The 23,507-nt window shown below is 43.1% G+C and overlaps 2 protein-coding genes across 2 annotated transcripts in view; one reads left to right on the top strand and one right to left on the bottom strand.

Moving 5' to 3' along the window:
• Window positions 1-84: 84 nt before the first annotated feature.
• VPS37B (VPS37B subunit of ESCRT-I) lies at window positions 85-14,845 on the top strand. The gene is made up of 4 exons (XM_072144091.1): window positions 85-355; window positions 7,810-7,981; window positions 9,730-9,812; window positions 11,986-14,845. The coding sequence occupies exons 1-4, from the start codon at window positions 251-253 to the stop codon at window positions 12,487-12,489; spliced, it is 864 nt and encodes a 287-aa protein (XP_072000192.1). The 5' UTR covers window positions 85-250; the 3' UTR covers window positions 12,490-14,845.
• A 956-nt stretch (window positions 14,846-15,801) lies between these two features.
• Window positions 15,802-23,507, bottom strand: part of HIP1R (huntingtin interacting protein 1 related) — a 57,840-nt gene continuing 50,134 nt past the window's right edge. The window contains exons 23-32 of the mRNA XM_072144087.1: window positions 22,997-23,107; window positions 22,818-22,876; window positions 20,612-20,642; window positions 20,178-20,240; window positions 19,531-19,631; window positions 19,306-19,411; window positions 18,482-18,605; window positions 18,349-18,410; window positions 17,494-17,694; window positions 15,802-17,156 (exon numbers count right to left, since the gene is read on the bottom strand). Of these exons, the coding sequence (XP_072000188.1) occupies window positions 17,109-17,156; window positions 17,494-17,694; window positions 18,349-18,410; window positions 18,482-18,605; window positions 19,306-19,411; window positions 19,531-19,631; window positions 20,178-20,240; window positions 20,612-20,642; window positions 22,818-22,876; window positions 22,997-23,107 (906 nt within the window). The 3' untranslated portion in view covers window positions 15,802-17,108. The remainder of the gene's footprint in view (window positions 17,157-17,493; window positions 17,695-18,348; window positions 18,411-18,481; window positions 18,606-19,305; window positions 19,412-19,530; window positions 19,632-20,177; window positions 20,241-20,611; window positions 20,643-22,817; window positions 22,877-22,996; window positions 23,108-23,507) is intronic.

Genomic DNA, 23,507 nt, shown 5'->3' with positions numbered 1-23,507 from the left:
GTGATTCTAGTCACATGGTCCTGACGTCACCGAAAGTTCTTTAGGTCACTTGAAAATAGAATCTACAGTGTAGCCACGCCCCTCCGGTGACAGCTGCCAATTTGGTTCACGCCCTTTCCTGTTGTGGGCGGGGCTAGGGGTGGGTTGCTGGAGACGTCGCCATTCTAGGCGGTGAACGCGGAGTTGACGGAACCGGGGACATCCAGGCCGCCGCCAGACTACAGCGATCCCGGGCGTCTCTCCGGGAACCATGGCTGTGGATAGCAGCAAGTTCAACCATCTGCCCCTCAGCCAACTCAATGAGCTCCTGGAGGATGACGCCAAGCTAGGGCAGATGGCCCAAGAGATGGACGAGGTGGGTGCCGAGACTGCACTGTGGGGGCCGGGGGAGAGGGGTTAATGTGAGACCTCCCACCCCCGGGTATGTGCCATTGTGTTCTCATTGTTCTAGTTACTCTCATTTGTGTCCCCACTGAGGCAGCACAGCCGCATAGAAGCCTATAGAAGTATACAGAGATGTCTGAGGAAGTGTACAGCGCCGTCTCCAGGTGTATACGGCCCCCGGGAAAGTGTACGGAGGCGTCTCCAGGTGTATACAACCCCCGGGAAAGTGTACGGCGGCGTCTCCAGGTGTATACAACCCCCGGGAAAGTGTACGGCGGCGTCTCCAGGTGTATATAGCCCTGGGAAAGTGTACGGAGACGTCTCCAGGTGTATACGGCCCCCGGGAAAGTGTACGGCGGCGTCTCCAGGTGTATACGGCCCCCGGGAAAGTGTACGGCGGCGTCTCCAGGTGTATACGGCCCCCGGGAAAGTGTACGGCGGCGTCTCCAGGTGTATACAACCCCCGGGAAAGTGTACGGCGGCGTCTCCAGGTGTATACAACCCCCGGGAAAGTGTACGGCGGCGTCTCCAGGTGTATACGGCCCCGGGAAAGTGTACGGCGGCGTCTCCAGGTGTATACGGCCCCGGGAAAGTGTACGGCGGCGTCTCCAGGTGTATATGGCCCCGGGAAAGTGTACGGCGGCGTCTCCAGGTGTATACGGCCCCCAGGAAAGTGTACGGAGGCGTCTCCAGGTGTATACGGCCCCCGGGAAAGTGTACGGTGGAGTCTCCAGGTGTAAACGGCTCCATGGAAGTGCATGTATACAGCCCCCCTTTGAGAGATGTCTCGGGTGTACAAAGCCCTGTGAAAGTTCTGTATACGGACTCCTTCAGGTGTACACGGCCCCAGGGGAGTGTGTACAGAGACTTTCAGGAGTAGATGGTCGGTTATATAATACACGTAGTATATATAATATATACTTGTCACCTGGATATAATATACAACGTGTGTTGGGAATTATTCCCTTTATCGTTCATATGGAGAAACACCACAGGAAGCTGCCTCCTCCACTATTCCAAGTGTACTTTTTTTTAGGAACTTTGTATTAGTGGATGTAGACCCCAGTCCTGCACTCTCTGAAGCTGCAGGTGATGGGTGACTACACTTCTATTGAGACCAGTGAAGTCACCGTCTGGTCTGGAGTTGCCATGGTGACAGTGTTTTGGGAAGCTGTTAGTTTCTTCAGGTTAGGTGCCGCCACATATCTTTGCCTTTATGCCACTCCCTGTGTCCTGTATGGAGTGAAAACTTATCTTTGTGAATGAAAAACTTTGCCTAAATGGCAGCGGACGTGTGATTTCTGCTTCCTTGTAGGAGAGCCCGATAAGCGGAGATGAGCTCTGTGATATATAGGACTCTACAGAGGTTGTAGGGTAATGAAGGGTAATTATACTGATGCTGAAATATATCTTTAATCCCTGTGCTGAGTGGTTTTGCTGAAAAAAAACAATTATAAAATAATGATAATGAGGCTCGGTCACTCCTGTGGCTGCTCTGGTGCTCTCCTCTTACCCCAATTATGCACTATTCCAGAGAATGATGTGATCACTGTGTTGTGCCTGACAGGCAGAAGTAATCAGTCACTGCACCATCCCCCAGCTGCTGCCAGTCATCCAACTCAGATTGATTACTCATGTCTGGACAGTTTGGGAAGCTCCATGAAATGTGTATATGAACGGCAGACAGCATGCAACCCAGCTTTCCCAAGGTCCTGAATTTCATAATTTTTTTGTGAGCGAAACCATTCGATTAAAAAAAATCTGATCCTGCATCAGTCTCAAGGTATGTTTGCTTCATAATGCATCAAATCAAATGGTAGGTCTCCTTTAAAAAACTAAGGCAATTATAGTAATCTTACATCATGCATTAGGCTGTGTTCACACGTGGTAACCAGTACCTGGTGTTTTTCATTGTTTAAAACAACGGATGCAGGTTACATGAAAACGCACACGCGATTGGACCGAGCACCTCCCACAGGGGTCTTCTTTGCTGTGTGCTCCGCCTAGTGTCTGACCCGGGACATGGCCATCTGACCTAGTGCTGATGCCATCAACCCCTCCTGTCCCCCTGGACGTGTAGAGCTCCGGCTGGGCGCAGATTATATGTGGCTGCGCGCTGGTAGGGAGGAATCCCGGGCTACTCGGGGATGGAGGCACCCGCTTCCCCAGAGAGGTCACTCCACGCCCCAGTAGTCTCTGAGGAAAGTTTGCATATTAAATAAACTGTTGATTAGGTTAGAAATTGCAATTAGGTTAGGGAAGGATGGTTTAGGATTTAAGATATTAATGGGAACCTACCATCAGACTTACTTTAAAGGGTAGATTCCTGATGGCAGGTTTCCTTTAAAACATTTTTTATGAGGTGGATTGGGTTGAATAACTTTAATTTTTGTGATTTAATGTTATATATTTTATTTTTTAAAGGTTTTTTCACAGCTGTCAGGGAGCACATTATATATGTGTTTCCTGCTGTAGATAACGGTGATCCGATAGGCTAATATATGTGATCTGTATAAAGACTTGCAGAGAAGATGCACCCCCCCCCTCGTGCTATATATATGCTGGGGGGGTGTAATTGGTTTTCATTTGTTCTTCACATCAGTCAAGGAGATCTATTTTTCAATTTTTTTTTATTTTTTATAATTATGTATTTCATACATAATCACACAGATTTTTATATGTTGTCTGTCTTTTCAATAAATCCTTGATTTGACTAGATTGGTCTGGTGTTAGGATTGGTTCAAATAATTGTATGGTCTGGGGTACCTCTCTGTCTGATGGCACACAGCTAGATCAGGGACCGACTGCTGCGCCATGGATTGGTGAAGTAAGATACAAGGAGTCCCTTCCTCCTCCTATATGACGATACAAGGAGTAGTGGTCATTCTGTGAAACCCGGCCAGCGCATGGTCAAATTTTAACAGATTGTCATGTGACCATAGCCACCTTAGTAGGCCCTGGTGCAGCCGTCCTTTCCTTTTTGCAGTTGGCTCCTGTGAGGTGACACAGCGGGTACTGATGGGGACAAGTCCCACTAGTAATGTTGGAGTCGCTGTTCTGGAATGCTGCAGCAGGGAATATCTTTTGTATCTGTAACCATTGGGTCGGTCATTTTTGGTTGTTAGGTTTGCGACACGGGCACCTCGGCTGGATACCACTTTAATGTCCCCATCCTATGAGCCAATTTTGGGGATAGCAGTGAGCGGGTGTGAATATATTCTCATGTAGACAATGACCCATATGCATCACCTTTATAACCTGTCAGTCGACATTGTTCCTGGTGTCATTTTCTGCCTACGTCACCCAGAAGGTGACATGGAGACATGTGACGGTGACTCGTGCCGTCCTTTTACATCAGCAGCTGCTATCTGGTAGATTTCCCTGTCCAAGTTCTCCTTTTGACCCATAGTATTAAACAGTCTACACTATTTTACTGTTAGTATATTGGCACTTTATAAGTTAGAGATCGCGTGTCAAATATTGTGGACTGTAAAAAAAAAAAAAAAAAAAAAAACAATTTTATATATATATATATTATTCTGGTTCTCTCAACTTTAATATAGATGTCCCATCCTCAGGATGTGAGTCTGGCCTAGAAACGCCTTGGAGGCATTGTGGCCTGACCCGGGTGGGGGGGGGGGGGGCCCTGTGCCTGGCATTGTGGCCTGACCGTGGGGGGGGGCACCTGTGCCTCGCATTATGGCCTGACCGTGGGGGGGGGGCGCCTGTGTCTGGCATTGTGGCCTGACCCTGGGGGGGGGGGGCTGTGCCTGGCATTGTGGCCTGTCCCGGGGGGGGGGGGCTGTGCCTGGCATTGTGGCCTGTCCCGGGGGGGGGGGCTGTGCCTGGCATTGTGGCCTGTCCCGGGGGGGGGGGGGCTGTGCCTGGCATTGTGGCCTGACCCTGGGGGGGGGGGGGCGCCTGTGCCTGGCATTGTGGCCTGACCCTGGGGTGGGGGGAGGGGCGCCTGTGCCTGGCATTGTGGCCTGACCCGGGGGGGGGGGGCTGTGCCTGGCATTGTGGCCAGTCCCGGGGGGGGGGGGCTGTGCCTGGCATTGTGGCCTGTCCCGGGGGGGGGGGGGCTGTGTCTGGCATTGTGGCCTGTCCCGGGGGGGGGCTGTGCCTGGCATTGTGGCCTGACCCTGGTGGGGGGGGGGCGCCTGTGCCTGGCATTGTGGCCTAACCCGGGGGGGGGGGGGCGCCTGTGCCTGGCATTGTGGCCTGACCCTGGGGTGGGGGGAGGGGCGCCTGTGCCTGGCATTGTGGCCTGTCCCTGGGGTGGGGGGGTGGGGCGCCTGTGCCTGGCATTGTGGCCTGTCCCTGGGGGGGGGTAGCGGCTGTGCCTGGCATTGTGGCCTGTCCCTGGGGGGGGGGTAGCGGCTGTGCCTGGCATTGTGGCCTGTCCCGGGGGGGGGGGGCTGTGCCTGGCATTGTGGCCTGTCCCCAGGAGGGGGGGGGGGCGCCCGTGGCATGCTTTGGGCAGATATCTACTCGTGGCAGCACAGATTTCCCGGTATCATATGACGTCCCGCCCACTGCAGGCTTGGCAGCCGCTCTATGTAATGAGGTTCTGCTATAATCTGCTTTCCCATTACTGTGGCGCTTGTTTGTCTTTTAATATTTTATGCCCTGGAATAACATCACTAATCGCCTTTGATCTCGCCCGTCCTGTGTTTACACCAGGTTCCCAGGTGACCGGGTCATATACATTTCCTAGGGAATGAAAGCAGCACTGACCCTAAACTCCGCCACAAATGTGTTTGCACAGAGGATTTTTAGAACCTTTTTTGGATGTTTTGTGATAAAGTAGTGATCATAGGGGCGAAGGGTCCGGGACTCTCAGACATTGCATGTGGTGACGTATGGGAGATTACATTGTAGGTTTCCCTGATTCTCCTCTCTGATATCTGAGCAGCTTTGTAGCATTTACCTTTGTTTTCTGGGCGTTCTTTGTGATAAGAATTTTTTGGACTCCACTTCTGGTCTTTGTGGTTTGTTTCTCGCTGCCCAATGTAGTAGTTAGTGGGTTGGAGCGGAGCTGGTATTGTAGCCATAGTAAGTATATAGACTAAGCTGTGGTACTTGGCGGATATTGAGAACTCGCTGTTGTCCAGTAAAAGCAAAATGTGATGGAATAAGTGAACCTTTGGCGTCTCTTACTGCATTATGTCTTATCTATTATGTGCGATGAATATTCCTGATTCAGTGGAAAAACATTTTCTCTCAGCTGTTTACTTCATCTCAGACGGACATGTCCTGTTCTGATACTATAGCGGGTTTCCTTGTGCTGTGATATTAAAGGGGTATTCTTACTTTTTCGTTTATTTATTGCATCCTTTGACACCTTCACCAACCACAATATGGAAATGATGATTTTATGTGCGTATGACCAGCGCAGGGCATCTTATTCTAATAAAGAAACTTCGTACCATATGTAATTGTAAAGAGGTTGAATATGTCCCCAAATAAAAACAAGGAGCCCAGAATGACGTCTCGTATATAATAGATTTATAATGTAATGTGTCCGGCCTTGTTCTCAGTTATTGTGAGCCAGGAGTGCAGAATGTATTTTAGGTGTAAAATTTGCATCTAGTTTGTATCTATGATTCGTTCTTCAGTAAGGAAATCCAGCAGGAAATCCGGATTCTGTAGATCTTTCTGATGTAATGTCAATGCAAAAGAACCGTAGGACGACTCTAGACCAGGAGTACGAGAACCTCTACCCCAGTGCTATCCGTGCCATGGATCCTCTTGTAAATCATATACATACCCTAATGCAGTAATGATAAAACCTTTTTTTAGTAAATAAAACAAACACTCTGGTGTTGTGTCGGTTCTAGAAATATCCATAATTTTGTGATATTTGTAGCTCTAATAACTAATGTAAATGTTCCCCCCCCCCCCCCCCCCCAGTATTTGAGTGGTAACTGTGCTGGGTACACTGGCAGCAGGGTGAGATTTTGGTTGCTGCTTTAAGATAATGGTTGTTGTGTAAGGTACACACACGCCTTGAATGCTGCTCCTATCCCCCCTGTAGTCATTGGAATGGACCTTGGTCCAGCCGTCTGCCGCAGACCGGGAAACTACTGACACCATTCTAGTTCCCAGCAGTCTTTAGTGCGGGTGGGAGCTCTGGCATCACTGCCTAACAAACTTCTTTCACTAATGGAGTTGAGATGGGCACCGGGTGCTGGCGCCGTCTGCTTCACTTTCTTCACCACCTGACAGTGTCAATATCTGCTGAGGGTGCGGCAGCCATCTTGCCTCCACTAATTAAGGGCGCAGCAGGAGTTTCCTTGTCTCTGCATGATGTAAAATGCTGCGTGTCAGCAGAACCAACTTGGCATTTCATAGGTTCGCCATCACTGACCTAACGTATAACTCCACAATTCTGGTTTCCTAGTGCCCTCACGTGTGGACTGTGGGAGGCCACAGGGCACAGAGAAACCTCTGTTTCCAAGGCCAACCAGCAGAATTATGATGTAAATGGCGAATGAAAGAAAATTAGTGCAGCGTGATGTCACGTGGTTAATCCCCAGCAGAAAGCTGTGTGCCAGGCCTTGTGGTGGAGCTCTGCCCCCTCTCCCCATCCTCCGAGCTTGTATTATCCCGGCTGCTTGTCCAGTCGTAGCTTTTTCCATGCTTACGTGTAACTGCGTGTTTCATTATTTATCATGTGTCAGGGTTCAGAGATTGCTGTACTGGTAAGTGTGTTGTAATACTTTATGCATTGTGTAAGTATCTCCCACTCCCCAAATATTGTGTAAATCTCGCGGCTTGTAGGGCCCTGCAAACACATTTCCTATTATGTATGTAGTGTTATTGCAGTGCGCTGGATTTACATGTACTTTGGCTTCCTTTAAAGCGACACTCCATGATTTGACACTATTCTTGTTGGGCAGGGTAAGGGGCCCTGCACACTGGGTATAAAGCCAGCGGATATTTTGCATGGAATATCTTGCAGGAAATTTGCATCTGGATTACAGTATTTTTGTAAGACGTTTCCACACAGTAATTGACACAAGCTGCCGGTCTTACACTTCACAACTCATCTATTCTCTGTGGTGTCTCTTCTCACAACGGTTGCACAGCTTTGACTTCTGCCTGGACCAAAGTGAAAACGTAATGTGCACAGTGGTCAATAGGAGTAAATTTTGGCTCTGAGTATATGGTGTTGAGACTGACAAGGTGTGCAGGGGGCGGCCCCGGTCGGTTTAGAATAAAATATGATTTTATCTCCCACAGTATTTGATAAGTATGTACATTGACCCACCTTCAAAAGAAGGAAAACTCTCATGCCAGTCGAAGCCAAGAACGAGCCACTTAATGCATAATGAATATTTTCTAGATAATGTGAGTCTTGCTCTGGGCAAGGGATGAATGGCTTTCATGTGTGTAACTCTTGTATTGTTAATCTTTCTGTAGGTTCAGAATGTGCAGCTGAATAAGGAAATGACTCTCGCCGGGAACAGGAGCCTAGCAGAAGCAAACCTGCTCTACCAGCCCAAGATGGACAACCTAAAAGCCACGCTCACCCAGAAATACCAGGAACTGCAGACGCTCATGGAATCACATCAGATGAAAAAGACAAAGCTGGGTAAAAGTCCATGTTCATTTGTATTTCATGGGTTGTCATCAGTATCCACAGGTTAATTAACTTTAACACTGAACAAAACCAAAAACAGCGGCTGAGATGGAAACTGCAGCTTCGCTCCTATTCACTTTAATAGAAGTGGAGCATCCGTCTTCTTGTATGCTATACTGCTGCTATAGAACCCGGTATAGGGGGTAACAGTCTGACCTCACTTATTTCTATGCTGTCTTTCAAGTTTATTCCACATTGTTAAAACAAAAACGCCTCCTTGTAACGAGATATCCGGCTCATAGGTCGGTGTTTCAGTTTCTTGGGAAAACTCCACCTTTGTTGTTGTATTGAATCAGAAGGCGGTTTCTCTGAAGCTGAGTGTGTGAACAGTTCCAGATTGTTTAAACTTGGCTATAGGGAAGAACACAAAACAATCTGCAAGTAATACTACTAGAGGACATATTGAATGTGATTCTAGCAGTGTATACTGACATATACCAAAATGCCAAGCTTCTTAGCATTCCAAGATGCTGTAGGACGCATACTCCATCTGTTATTGAGAACAGGGGCCCCCCTGTTGTTGTGATCAGTGAGGTCCTAGATTTTGAATCTCTTTATTACCAGTTCATTTGATGTAGATTTTGAAAACTATTGAATTTTTGAGAGACCAGGAAGTGCCAGAGATGACATGCAGAGCCATATCTAGTAGTTGTTATCCTGCTCTGTACAGTCAGACCCATAGACATTGAATGAAGTAACCACACAGAGTCAGACATCTAAAATATTTCAAGAATACGTTTCACTGGCTGTCATGTGATTTGTAGTCATTTTGGGCAGTCATGTATATGCCACTTTTTCAATGTTTTCTGTCTACCAAAGTTTTGTATATTTTCTCTGGATACCTTCACACCTTCCTCTAAGTTTCTTCTGATGCTGATCAGATGACACACCCTCAAGCTGAACCCTGCGCTTACACCCGTCTACAGCTGGCTGGGTTTGGGTGGCTCACTCTGAAATAATTCCATGCTTCTATAAGAATAAAGTGAGGCAGCACTCACAGATATAGTCAGTCTTTATTCAGTTTCAGCACGAGAGACAGTGTGCAAACCATGGCAGGCGACGGGCCGTTTCACGCTAAAAAGTGCTTCCTCTCGCCTCCACTCTCGTTCAGCGTGAGACGGCCTGCCGTGGCTAGCACCCGGTCTGTCATGCTGAAGCTCTGAATAAAGAACGAATATATCGGTAAGTGCTGGCTCACTTTATTCTTGTTGAAGTCTGGATTTCACTGAATGGAAAGCGCACCTCCGTACAATCGGCTACTGGATGTAGTATGGTGAAGAGGTGGTGCCAGTGATTCTTTATGTATATATCACTTTGAAATAATTCCATAATTTCTTGATTTTCAAAGATTACTTTTTAGTAAAATTTTTTTAGGATTTTCCATGCTAATAGATTTAGAATTAGAGGCAAGAGGTTTCAATAATCTTTGCAAAAGGTTTGTCTCATATTTTATATTGACTGTCTAATCTCCGTATAGGAAGTCAATATCTGGTCAGTTGTGGCACAGATTGCTCTGTGTAGTGGCCATGTGGTGTAACTGCAGGTCAGTTCTTATTCCACCAAGCCTATAATAATGGCACCATGGTGTACTCAAACATATATAGAGGATGCCAGCCATTATAAATACTGAACAACCCCTTTAATAGTTTGTCCCTATGGTATGTTTCTGATAAGTTTGTTCTATGATTTTATTGTTCCAGATCAGCAATCTGTTAATGCATCACTGGAAACGTTGCTGGCCCTTCTACAGGCTGAAGGAGCCAAGATCGAGGAAGAGACAGAGGTAACTTCTTTTGTGCTATGTTATGCAGAATGTCTGTGTTTGATGATTGGTGACTCCCAACTCTATAATATTTGAGGCCTATTGTATAGATGCGGCTCCCCATTAAATGTCTTATTAACAATCCGTCTGATCCTAAGTTTCCTTGGATTGTTCTAAAGCTTAGTTACAAAAATTATCCTAAGAATTTTACTAAATGGCAGGTATAGAAAGGCGGACAAGGAGAGACCAAAAAGCGCTCATAGAGTAGTAAGGTCGTAGGCTGTGGTGCTGTTTAGGAGAGGTGGAGAGAGGCTCACCGGATTTGGTTGTGCTGTATTAGGCACAACTCTAATGAAGGTGAAAAGGTTGATATTTCCTGGTGCTGCCGGTGGACAAGGGTCGTCGAGACACGGTTGCCAAACCGGTCTGAAAGCGTAGTCAGTAGAACAGGAAGGGTACTTGTCTTAAGTCGGCGCACACAGATACGTCAAATGCACAAGATGGATCCAATAAAGGGGGTATTTTTATTCGGTATCTTAGGAACACAACGCGTTTCGGAGTCTAATATGACTCCTTTATCAAGTGGGTAGATACTGGGGGAATAAAAGAGAGTACTTGGGGGAAAAAGAAAACATATACATAGATATATCCATATATACAGGGGAGAGTATGGTAATATTAATCATGTAGTAACAGATAAGAGTAAGTAAAAACATAAAGATATATATACATACACGAATATATAACATATATCGTGACCTTTTATGGGACACGTGTAGAAGTTAATTAATACAAATGAATAAAAACATCCATAGTTTAGAGTCAATAAGATTGTTTAAAAAAACTAGTTAGAAAACTAGTTACATTTTCTAACTAGTTTTTTAAACAATCTTATTGACTCTAAACTATGGATGTTTTTATTCATTTGTATTAATTAACTTCTACACGTGTCCCATAAAAGGTCACGATATATGTTATATATTCGTGTATGTATATATATCTTTATGTTTTTACTTTTATCTGTTACTACATGATTAATATTACCATACTCTCCCCTGTATATATGGATATATCTATGTATATGTTTTCATTTTCCCCAAGTACTCTCTTTTATTCCCCCAGTATCTACCCACTTGATAAAGGAGTCATATTAGACTCCGAAACGCGTTGTGTTCCTAAGATACCGAATAAAAATACCCCCTTAATTGGATCCATCTTGTGCATTTGACGTATCTGTGTGCGCCGACTTAAGACAAGTACCCTTCCTGTTCTACTAAATGGCAGATCACATCTATAAATGATATTCAGTAACTAATCTTGAGAACTCAGAATCCACACTGTCTCATGGGTAACCTCATCTGCGACCATAGTCACTGGATTGTGCACATCAGACACTAGGCTGTACAGTTGTCATACACTGTAGATGACTGTATAAAGAGTCATACCTTCACAGGAACTAGTTGGAAGAAATGCACAGCTGCCCCAGTCCATTTCATCAGAAAAACGCAGTAAATATCTTCATCTGCTTTACAGTGAACCTGTGTGAAAACTTAATAGGTTAGGTTATACTTTTTAGGGGTGTCAGGGATTTGGTGCCCTTTATAGGTGGCTGTGCAGGCACCTTACTATGGGACTGCAGGAGATGAGGGCCAAGAAATGGCATATGAGCAGCTAGATGACTAAAAGTTTTATCTCTTCTTAGAATAGCACCTTAAAGGAAATCTACCACTTCCCCTTAAAATAAAAACACTTGGCTATCTTCATTAGTCTTGAAATGCGAGACTTTGTGGAAAATGACTTTTAAAAAGAAGTTTCTCAGCCTCGGGCGCTCAGTGTGTCACAGCGGCTCTCCGCTAATAATTATGCACGTCACCAGTGCGTGCCGTCACCAGTCTCTCCAGCGCAGGTACCGATTGCGCTGTAGGCGTCTATAATTATTAACAGAGAGCGCCCATTGCTGTCCATGGGGCAGGGGGGGGGGTGTATATATGCCCCCTTGCGTTAGTGTGAATACAGCCTTAACATGTACAGCTGATATTAATGTGACCTTCTCTAAACTTGACTGCACGTGTCAGTCTGCTCAATCCTTTATTACTTTTTGCACATATTAATGTTTAGGGTTGGCTTGGTTTTTTTTTTTTTTAGTCCATTCTGTGTTTCCTGAATACTATATACCATATGATTGTTTCCACAGAATATGGCAGAAAGCTTCCTTGATGGTGGTATCCAGATGGATTCCTTTATAGATGAATATTTAACAAAGCGTAAACTGGCTCATCTACGGCGTGTGAAAATCGAGAAACTTCAAGAGATGGTGCTGAAAGGACAAAGACTCCCTCAGGTTTCTATGCAGCCACAATCAAGACCACCAGAAGTCACCCAACCCCCATCTTCATCGTACCCAGCGGCTTTCAATAACCCTCCTGCAGTCATGCCTAGAAGAGCCGTGCCACCACCACCTCCACCCGCACAAGCTGGAATGTATCCCACTCCTTTTGCAATGGCGGCACATCAGGCTCCTCCAGGGCTCCCATACACAGCCTCTCCTTGTCCTCCTGTTCCCTCCCGGGTTGGATATCAGATGCCGGGGCAGATGCCGCAGCCTGGTTACCCTGTTCCATACACGCCACAATATCCGCCAGCTCTTCCTCAAAGACCACCTCAACGGCTGCCTCCCAATCCTGGCTTCATTTTGTAGTGATAAAGCATGAGTTTGCCTCAGTTAAACATTGGTGCTCCCAACGTTACACCAGTTCTATTGTTCTGTGAGTTGGATATGTATGAAAATGTATCCATATTGTTTCTGCAAGCCACAGGACTACTGTTCTTTTAATGATTAGACACTCCTTCCTTCTCTGGTCAGTCAGAAGAAAACTGCAGACCTTTGGCCTGTAAACAATTTTCTAGGTTTAGGTTATAAAACAAATGTGCAGACATAACGGAGATCACATGAAAAAGGACTTCTACTTCCTGTGCCACTGTGTTGCTTTTTTATCCATGCTGAATTATACTCGTGAATGCTGCATTGGGATTGTCACAGCCATTGGTAACATTAAAATCAGCTGCCGGTGTATGAGAGAGAACAAGGCACTGGTTCATTGCCAAAATCCTCAGGTTCCCTGTAACCTCCTACGAGGCATGTGCAGAAAGCTGAACAGTGAGGTTTGCACTGCATTTCTCCATCTGTCTAACAATAACTTAATATCAGATCAGAGTAATGTTACCCTAAAATACCTAGGACATTAACAGGATCATTCAGGGATTAGAATGTTACTAAATCTGTAATGTGCAGACTAAATGCAGATTGTGTGGATGCAAATTTTTTTTTTCCTTTTGTCTGATGGTGAAGCATTTTGTAATTTATGCACGTGGCTTTGATGTGCCTTAAACTAAACGCATTCTCCTGGACTCTGAGAAACAAAGACTGCATATCGTATCGCTCGCCTCTCATGGCTAGGAAGGGCTGCACCTGTCCTTCCATTACAGTTTATTCACTCCCTACCTTAGAATTAGGTAAATGGAAACTGCTACTTTATTTATGCAAATTATCAAAGCCATTGCAGGTGGCCATTAAGATTTCTAAGCTGTTTTTTTTTTTTTTTAATTGGAAACAGTAGGATTAAAGCATAGGGTCACCACATAACACAAGGTCTGGAAGTGATCCACGTCAACCACTCAGTAAATAAATTGCATTACTTATTATGCACTGAGTTCCTGTGTGAATGATATCCAGAGCTGCAATTTAAATTCTGACATCTTAGGCTGGGTTTACATCACTTTGGCAAACGTAAGGATGCATCAGACTGATTCCTGACATGTGCATACAACGTATGGCACGGGCGTATCCCACTACTTGTTTATACAGTGGAATAATTCACACTTGGATTTCACCCTTGAATGCTGTGGGAGGTGTGAACAACAGCAATGGCAGGTGATTGGCTGCTGCTGCCAGTGTATGGGATGTTTCCCCTAGTGATGTCACTGTCCTTATACTTTCCAGGGACATCATTGCCAACCTCCCTCCTCCTGAGCAATGTATCCGCTCAGCAGGCCAGAGAAGGGATGTTATACATTGCAGCCATTCCCAGTAAGCATCTATTGTTTCTGCTGAGCAGGATGGAAAGATGTAGCATACTATGTCTTTTCATCTTTTTTTTGGTGGTGGGAGGAATGTCATATACATATCAAATGGAGGCAAATACTATTCCTGTCTCCCAGGATATGTCAATGGGTAAGCTCATCATATATGGCGGGAGCTTTCCTAATGTATACACTTGGGCATATACCAAACAGGTAATGTGTACCCAGCCTTAAAGTTTTCAGCTGTTCTTCATCCCACATTGTATACTGTACTAAATCAAAACAAAGAAGTCTGCAGACATAGAACGCTGGGAGATTTCAGTACATTATTATGCAGGATTTGGATTGCATCTGTGGAGAGCAGTGATATCAGTACAAGATAAACGTTTAACTCTTCTAGAAGTGCTTTTACAATTAGATGAAGATTTATTGTAGGGTAAAGCCATAGGTATAAAGAGCCAGAATGTGTTGGTGTAACTTTGCACTACTGATGGAGCACAGATATTAGTAAGATTATCAATATCCTGTCCATTAAACAGACAAAGTGTATTTTGGCGGCATGTAATGGTACCTTTGTTGTGGTCTATATGGCACAAGGACGCTATTCACAACCACTGTATGGCTTTATTATTCAATGGTGTAGTGAAAGATCCCTACCATAACTACTACTACAGGCCGCCACTGGACTATACTCGCATTTACGTGGCAGCATACGCATCCAGCTCTAGAGGCTTTTGACCCTTCCTTTTCACCACTTTAGCACTGAAGACCAAAAGCGTTTGCGGTGTCTACACCAGGAGACTTCTAGAGGTGGTCAGTCCTTGGAGATTCTCTGATCCCTCCATGCAGACACTACACGAGCTGTACGTTTTATAATGTAAAATTAATGTAAAGGTATGTTTATTAACAAATAACTGCAGTTGTCAATTTACCTGGATATTTTCAATAAAGTGCAAACTCCAGACTTGATTTTACATTCCCTGAATCACTTGTTGATTGCTTATACATGACTATATATGGTACATCAGAAGAGTTTTTCAGTACAAAAAAAGTGCTGCAAAACCCCACCTCTACTCTACACATACATGTATGTATAACAACAAAAAAAACTTACATGCTTTATGATGCTCTTCTTCACTCTTAAAACAACAGAGCCGCGTCCGTGCGCTGGAGAGCAGAGCACATGGACGTGGGTCTGTTCGATCTGCTACGAGTGAAGTAGAGAAGAAAGAAGCTGCAGGGAACAGCGTAAGGTGTGTATAGAGCACGAGGCAGCAGAGCATTGTTTTATTTAAAGGGGGGGGGGGCTGTATGGGATTTCATTACTGGGAGGCTATGACCAATGCATTTTTCACCCTGTGATTATACTCAAGTCAATTCATTTCACCCCATTTAATTTTTGGTAAAATTGCTTATCTAGAGTAAATACAGCATTTCACATACTCAGTTAGGTTTTGATCAACAATGCAGTGACCCATACCCAGTAGATTAAATCTCATATGATGGACCTATGAAACCAATTAGTTATCTGTCAAACATGAATTTCCCAGTTCTCTGGGTTGCAGAGAACAGTGAGTGTTAGTTTCAAAGAAAACTATAGGAAATGTGTGGGCTACAAGCTGGAGTAACAAAACAACCCTTGCTGGCCCACTCTGCAGTTTATCTGCCTTTATCCTGGGTACAGTTGGCTAGGGAAGCATTTAGGTTCCATATGGCCCTTTTGCTGAGCCTGGGGAGATTCCAGTTGGTTCCATAAACGTTTCATTGCTTGTGTCAGGTCACCAGATTTGCTGTATTTGTGTACATAAAACAGTAATCAAAATGTTCCTATCTGGTGTAACTACACTAAAGTGATAATTTATAATATTTTGGGAATCATCAATTCAGAAGATTATTTTCAGGTATGTGTGACAGATTCAAGTCTTCATACTTAGACGTACATAGTTTTATTGCTTATTTCACATTTACAAAGATACAAAAGACATTCAGCCCAAAATGAAGACAAAAGTATGAAAGGAAAAAGAAAACTACAGCTTAAGACCGACAACCCTGCATCCCAGAGGATATATAAAAAGGTTTCATTAAGTGAAGAACTTCCCAAACATAAGATGTCCTGCAATATAGTGCACATGAATAAACATGGCAGGCAAGTCACTAGTGAACATGGTTTGCCACTTTTTATAGGCAACATAAAAGGACATGCAGCCAACAAGAAGTTCACAATCTTCAGTCATTGTGCCCGAAACAAAGTGGCAACAGGTGGACCCGGGTCCCCAAAAGACAAATAAATAAAAGCATGACATAGCGTTCTCCCTCAATAATCTATGAAAAGTTGCCAGATAAATAGAATAAAACTAACCTAAACAGTGAAAGTAGACAAAGGGCAAACAATAAAATGCCATTGTCACAGCCAAACATATCCACGGTGATTGATGCATTACTAAGCAGTGGAAGACTAGATACAGCACAACCCTCCTGGCTCCAGACATACACAGATGTTTTCGGATAGGGTTAAAGGCTAAAGAACTGAAAGGCTTTACATTACATGTACTAATGGATTGTATTCCTCAGTTCTATTTTCACAACTAGGATGCAGTGAAAACATTCTTCAGCAAACATAATGCACTCCAAATTTTTAAAAAATTTAAATTAAAACATTATTTCAACATATATGGAGACAAACATTGATTTGTCACATTAGATCTTTCGTTCCACACACATCCCTATCAAGAAAGGGGAAACCTTAAGAGTCATGGTTTTGGGACTAGAAGTCTACAGATGAACCTCTGAAGAGATGCATTTAGAATATAAAACATACAAATTGTCTGCATGTTGACAATTTCAGAAAAACTCTCCAAAAAGAACTTCAACAACATAAGAACAACATAATAGACTCTTTCTAGCCATAGCCATTTGGTGTTAGCGCATGTATAGGAGGAGGCCTCTTCAGGTTACAGTGACAACCGTTTGCCATCACCTCTTGTAAAGGCAAAATAAAATATTACAATAAAATAAACCTAAATAAAAGTTGCCATTTGTAGATTTCTTACACTAGTATAAATAAGCAGCTGAGTGGGAAAGGCTAAAACTAACCACCCAAAAGGTTTCAGAAGAGCAACTATCTGTATAGAACACAGATGTAATGGTGCAAAAGTGCCAACAATTACAGTATTCTGCACCCCGGATCAAGCAGCTGTGCACAGACATTGTGGTGGCCTCAAACCAGACAGTCACCAGCTAGAAGTTGATTAGTTGAGCTTGAAAGATACCATCTTCTTTATCAATCTGAAAGATAAGAATATGTAGAGTAAATGCAAAGTTTATACAGATTATAGGAACAGATAAAAAAAGAAAAAAAAAAAAAGAGGAGGAGGAGACAATAGAGAAGCTCATTTATGAAAATAAAAATTGGATCTGCTCACAATTGGCAGAATAATAAAAATTCAAAAATATATGTCTGGTAATGTGGTCCAACCCCAGAAGTAAAAACAATGCTGTGAATGGCTTTCCATAGTCCTGACAAGCAGTAGTTGTTTCATGGACTTTTAAGATACACTTTATTTAAAAATGAATAACGATATTTTCTTCCAGTTACTCAGGAATAGCAAGTTAATAATATTACCTTTTGGTCCGTCTTGGGTGGAATATTGGGTTTCTGTGCCAACTGTGGCTTCTTCAGAATTCCGGGCTTCTGTGGTGCTACTGGTTTCCCAGCCTCCTCTGTGTCATCAATCACGTCTGCCAGCCCATAATGCTTCTTCCGCAGCTCTCCAAGGCGCATTCTTTCATTTTGCAACAAACTCTCCAGCTCGAGGACTTTAACCTTGATAAAAATATGAGAAACAATGAAGAGTGGAAACCAGATAAAATGGGCTTGTCCTGCGTTAGCAAATAGTTATTGCTTTTAGGACATGATTTTCCATTATACATTCTTTATCAATTCCTCCATTTTCTAGAGCTCTGCTTGCTGTCATTCTATAGGAGGCTTCATTGTTAGTCCTTTTGTCACACAGACACAAGGCTCGTTACCATAATACTATGGACAGGATTTTATACACAGGAAGTAAAATAAAATATCAGCATCCAGAGATCTAGAAAGCCCTGAGTAACCTATACAGTAAATATATTAGAAAACTGTATAACTTTGTATAATACGAATGACGTTTATTATTTAAAGTAAATCTACCATCATAACCTCATAATCCAGCATGATAAGCCAGGGACACTAGTGTATCCAGGCACTGTGACTGTGGTAATTTTCTTATATTTGTTATGGAGATCAACTTTTAAAATTATGTAAATGAGCCAGAAGGGTTCTGGAGGACATTACTAGAGCCTGTGCAACTCCCACCCAGCACTTCCCCATCCCTCTGCAGCAAAGAAAATATGGATGGTAATATGTCTGCACACTTTACAGTTCCAGTAATTATTTCCTGTGAAAGTTTGTGGTTTATTTAGATGCCCTCTAATATATTACCTGGCTTTCCATTTCTTCCTTCTTTAGTTTGATGAGAGACATTCCAGAGAAGTCCATGGTATCTAGAAGGTTAATGCCATTAGTATTAATGATATCTTGCATTCCCATCCAGGGCACACATGAGGAACAATACCTTTTTCTTCGATCTGTTCTTGGCCCGATCTGGTAGAAGCCACCACCTTTCCGGCCATCTCGTTGACATGACGGGAGCACTGCTGCAGCTTTCCCAGATTCTTGCTATCTTTTTCAGCTTTCACCTGTACAAGTTTAATTATATTGGATCAAAAAGGAATATACAGTAATCGTGGTAAAGTCCACTAAAGGGGCCTAGTGACATTTAAATATTTCTATGCCAACATGGTCTTCATAAAGATTTTGTACACCGTTTGTGTAAGATCTACATTGAAGCAATGCACGGATATATCTGTTTAAATGGCTTCTCTCTATCCTCCCAAGGATCGCTGCATCTCCGCTCAGACACGAAGGGCCCTTTCCCAAAGGTACAGCATCAGGCAAATGTGTATAGAGGGCAGGAGCAGCCAGCAAGAAAGCAAATACCTGTTCCCCTTATACTAACTAGCAGCCGCAGCACATGGTCTTCTGTATACGCGTTTAAAATAAAAATAAAAAATTACAGATCGTTTAGGAAAGGAAGCAAATTACAGATTGCTTGTGCTTTATTCAGTTCTTTATGGACAGTGGAATGATCATTTACAACCAGCACCATCTAACCTATTCTACCGAGTGTCGGTGCTAGTTTTGCAGCTGAAATCGGTAGAGCCACTCCTGATATCCACTTTCCGGCATGAGGCTGCCCAGCAAGCGGAAGGTCTCCAACATTCACATTTGACACTTACAACGTAGAATCAAACAAGGACATGGGAACTACAAGATCCCTTTACATTAAAAATGTATTATGCGATTACATTTACATTTCATTTTTTTTTACGGAAATACCTTGGAAGCTGCAACCAGTTGTGCTGTACTGGCAGCAATCTCATGGGATCCAACAATCAACTCTTCATATTTTCCTTTATGGAGCACAACTTTATCTGCAGACTCCCTGTAGGATGGTGAGTAACAGTAAAGAACCAAGCAGATTAATAGACCATAAATTTACCAACACTTGAATATCAGTGTATAAGTATCTAATAAATAACAATAGAAGACAGAGATCATTACACAAGTTGGGTGGCGCCCCATCCCACAGCCTTGGATGCAGAGATCAGGCCTTCTGTCCATCGGGAGTTCTTGGCATAGAATTCCTGTGTGGTAGCTGCTCCCTGTAAAGAAATGGACATAGAAAAAAAGAAAGTCAGATTTCCATCAGTAAGACATATTTGATTCAGAATCTGACAATATTTATATGACAAACTGACAGTGTAGAAGTGAAAGCCAATACTCCCAGTATATACCTCCAGTTTATTAACATCTGCCACTATACAGTGCTGGAGTACATGTTCTGGGAAATCTACAAACAACTTTACAATACACAATCATACCATAAACGCCACATTTACTGCAATTCACACACATACAACATCCAAACCAGCCGACAGTAAAGGTCAGAGGGAGAAACGATTGACTTGTATTAAATGTTGCTTAAAGAAACAAAACACATATCATGCATGGTTCCACATACGTCTTGCAAAGGTTTTTTCTACATTTTGAGTGTGGTTGAAAAAAAAAAACAAATGACAAATAAAATTCTCATATAGATGCTCATTATTAAAACATAATCATATGAAATAACTAAACCAATAAAATACTATCATGGTTACAGACGTCACAAGAAAAACAACAAATTGTCAAGTAAACATAAAACATACCCTTCCGCTCTCTACAATCTCCTTCTGTAAGTCTGTAGAGGTTATGACCAGCTGTTTAATGGCCTGTGAAGAAAAATACATACAATTATTCGAGATTCTCTGCAATGCAGAGATATACGATCATGAAGATCCCATGTAAAGGTTCTTGTGGTGCTTTGTTCTGCTGATGCATTACGCTTTAAAGTAACAGACATACAGATAATGTGGTGCAAATATAGTTTACCTGTTTAGTATCAATGCTAAAAAAAAGTGCAGATACATTTTTCCTTTGGTAGTATAATGTGTTTTATTAATTTGTTTAATTATTACCATATAAGTTACTATATGTTACTGAAACAGTTGACATTGACTGCAATGCTGTGATCTGCAAACAGTTCATATTATGGCTTCACAATAAGCCAATAAGGCAGTGTTACCTTCGCTCCATTTCTTACCTTCATGAGGTCTGTGCACGAGTTCAGAATCCTGCACAAAAGACAGAAACCAAATGTAGGTAAGGGTTTTTTATTTGTTTGATTTTCTCCCACAATTTGAGCACGTGCTTGTGAATAAGCATTTTCAGTCTGTTACAGATCGCATGGTGACTGAATACTGCTCCGGGGAAAGGATTCTCACATAATGTACAACTATGATGTTTAGAATCCAGCCCATGACGCAGTCTTCAGTTTGTATGAAGAAGCTCTAAAACATATTTAAAGGAAACCTTCCATGAGGAATCTAGTATCAGAAGTAGAATTCAATAGTATATTCCTCCCTCCTGCCTCCGCCCTAATCTGTAATTTGCAGTATATACTCGTGTATAACCATAGTAAATCTCACCTCGGCTTATACAAACGTCAATAAAAATAATAACTTTACATATTCACCTTCTGGCGTCCCCGATGCTTGTTGTGGCTCCTCTTCAGTCTTTTCTCCGCTGTAACAGCCAGCAGAGACGCGTCCATGCGCTCTGCCAGCCGGCACACACTATGATGCGGTCACCAATGACGTCACAGTATGCGCCATCCGGCGGAGCGCATGGAAGCGTCTCTACCGCCAGTTACAGCGGAGAGGAGACAGAAGAAGAGCTGTGGGGACGGGAGCATCGGGGACCGCTGGAAGGCAAGTATGCAAGTTAATTTTTTTAATGTGCTTGCCAAACTGCGAGCTGGCTGGCTGGCTACATACTACTGGGAGCTGGCTGGCTATATACTACAGGAAGCTGGCTATATACTGGGAGGATGTGACCAATGCATTTCCCACCATTGGCTTATACTTGAACATTGAATACATTCCATAAAATGTTTATTTTTTGTGTGTAAATGTTGTACAATCAAAAGCTATAAAAAAACAACAACAACCCAGAGATGAAGCTAGTCAAGTCCCTTTTTCAATTCAGGAAGAGTATTAATTTTTACTTTATAACTTGATCAAGAAATCAATAGAGTATTTCTTTGATGGGGAGGAATGTAGGAGGAGTCTTAAAGGAAACCTACCACTTCATAAGGTAGGTATGAGATACAAACACCGGGCACCAGCTCAGGGTGAGCTGGTGCCGGTGCTTAGTCTCGTTAGTGTTAAAACCGCGGTATCGCGGTTTTAACACTTTTGAAACTTTCTAGCAGGCACTGCTTCGGCGCTGCGCGCGACCGTGCGCGCGCAACGCCTGCGGCGTTTCCAATGTAGGCGCGCGCACGATCGTGTGCACGAAGCGCCGAAGCAGTGCCTGCTAGAAAGTTTCAAAAGTGTTAAAACCGCGATACCGCGGTTTTAACACTAACGAGACTAAGCACCGGCACCAGCTCACCCTGAGCTGGTGCCCGGTGTTTGTATCTCATACCTACCTTATGAAGTGGTAGGTTTCCTTTAAAGTGATTACAGTCAGTCCCCAACTAAATAAAAAAAATCTGATTTTAAAACCTCCCACATATCACGGAAATAGACGGAAAGGAAAGATATAAAACTTAATATTTATTAGGCATACTTAAAAAACAAGTGGGAGGGATATTTCTTTATTTCTTGTATCAGTGAATTGTCACCCTTAGTGAATATACAACAACCTTAGAGACCTTAAGAAAAACTCTTTTTTGAAGAATCACATCCAAAGCTATGTCAGTGTAATTGAACATACATTGCATCACTGACAAAGCATAGGTGTGCCATACAAGAAAAAGGACAAGAAAAGAAGTGAAGCGATGGAGTAAATCTGACAACAAATAGAACAGTCAGCTCTATGTTTGTTACAGTAGGGAACCAACAGCCACACTTCTCACTAGTCTACGATCTCAATGAAATATCGATCAGCTGATTCTTAGCACTACATCATAATTTCTCCTACTCGTGTTGAGATGGTAATATCCAGTTTCTCCCTTAACTCAGGAATCATCAGGAGGAGATAATAATAGATTGCATGTGGTTGTTTGATATTGTAGTTGTACATCTGTGTTCACACTGTCATCCTGGTTAATAAAACCAAGGCAGCAGTGTAAACCCCTGGCACGAGAGGCCCAGCAGTAGATAGCAGACCCTGGACATAAATGATAAAGACTGTTTGACTTGGTAGTACAAGAAATCACATAAGAGGTAATAAAACCCTGCACAGTATCTTTTCCATGATTCGCCTAGAAACAGGATAGTATGAATTAAATACACATTACTGACCTCTCATTTACTTCCAGCTTTACTCCAGAACTGCCTTTTCGAGCCTGGTTCATCATTTCCTGACAGACAATAAGAAAGAAATGGATGAATAAAAAGTGTACAATTTAAGACATTTTCACTATAAATGAAGAGTGAAAGGTGCTATAACCTCCTTATAAAGCCTATTACACCCGCCTCACCTGAATCCTTCGGACTGCATCTTCTATAGCCGCAGATGTAGCCGCCATCTCTTTATCCACCATATCTCCCAGTTCTTCTTGCTTAATATCCAAGCTCTTTGGCCTGAGTTCCTAAAATACAAAGAATCCATTAGAGGCAGTCCCCGGGTTACATACAAGATAGGGTCTGTGGGTTTGTTCTTAAGTTGAATTTGTATGCAAGTCGGAACTGTATATTTTATCATTGTAATCCCAGCCAGAACTTTTTTGGTCTCTGTGACGATTGGATTTTAAAAAATGTTGGGTTGTCAAAAGAAGCAGGATTAACAATACAGACACCTCTGTAAACTAGGACTAAAGTACAATAAATTAGCAATATCCAGTGGTCCGTTTGTAACTAGGCGTCATATGTAAGTCGAGTGTTCTTAAGTAGGGGACCGCCTGTATTACATTACTTAAAATGATCAATGGCCCCAAAAAGAAAACTGATCATTTTGATATTTTTATGTCCTTGAACAGAGGTAGTATAAGT

This window comes from Engystomops pustulosus, chromosome 1 (genome assembly GCF_040894005.1).
Source record: "Engystomops pustulosus chromosome 1, aEngPut4.maternal, whole genome shotgun sequence".
Taxonomy (NCBI): domain Eukaryota; kingdom Metazoa; phylum Chordata; class Amphibia; order Anura; family Leptodactylidae; genus Engystomops; species Engystomops pustulosus.
The sequence above is the reverse complement of the archived record's forward strand: the minus strand, read 5'-3'. Positions and strand labels throughout refer to the sequence as shown.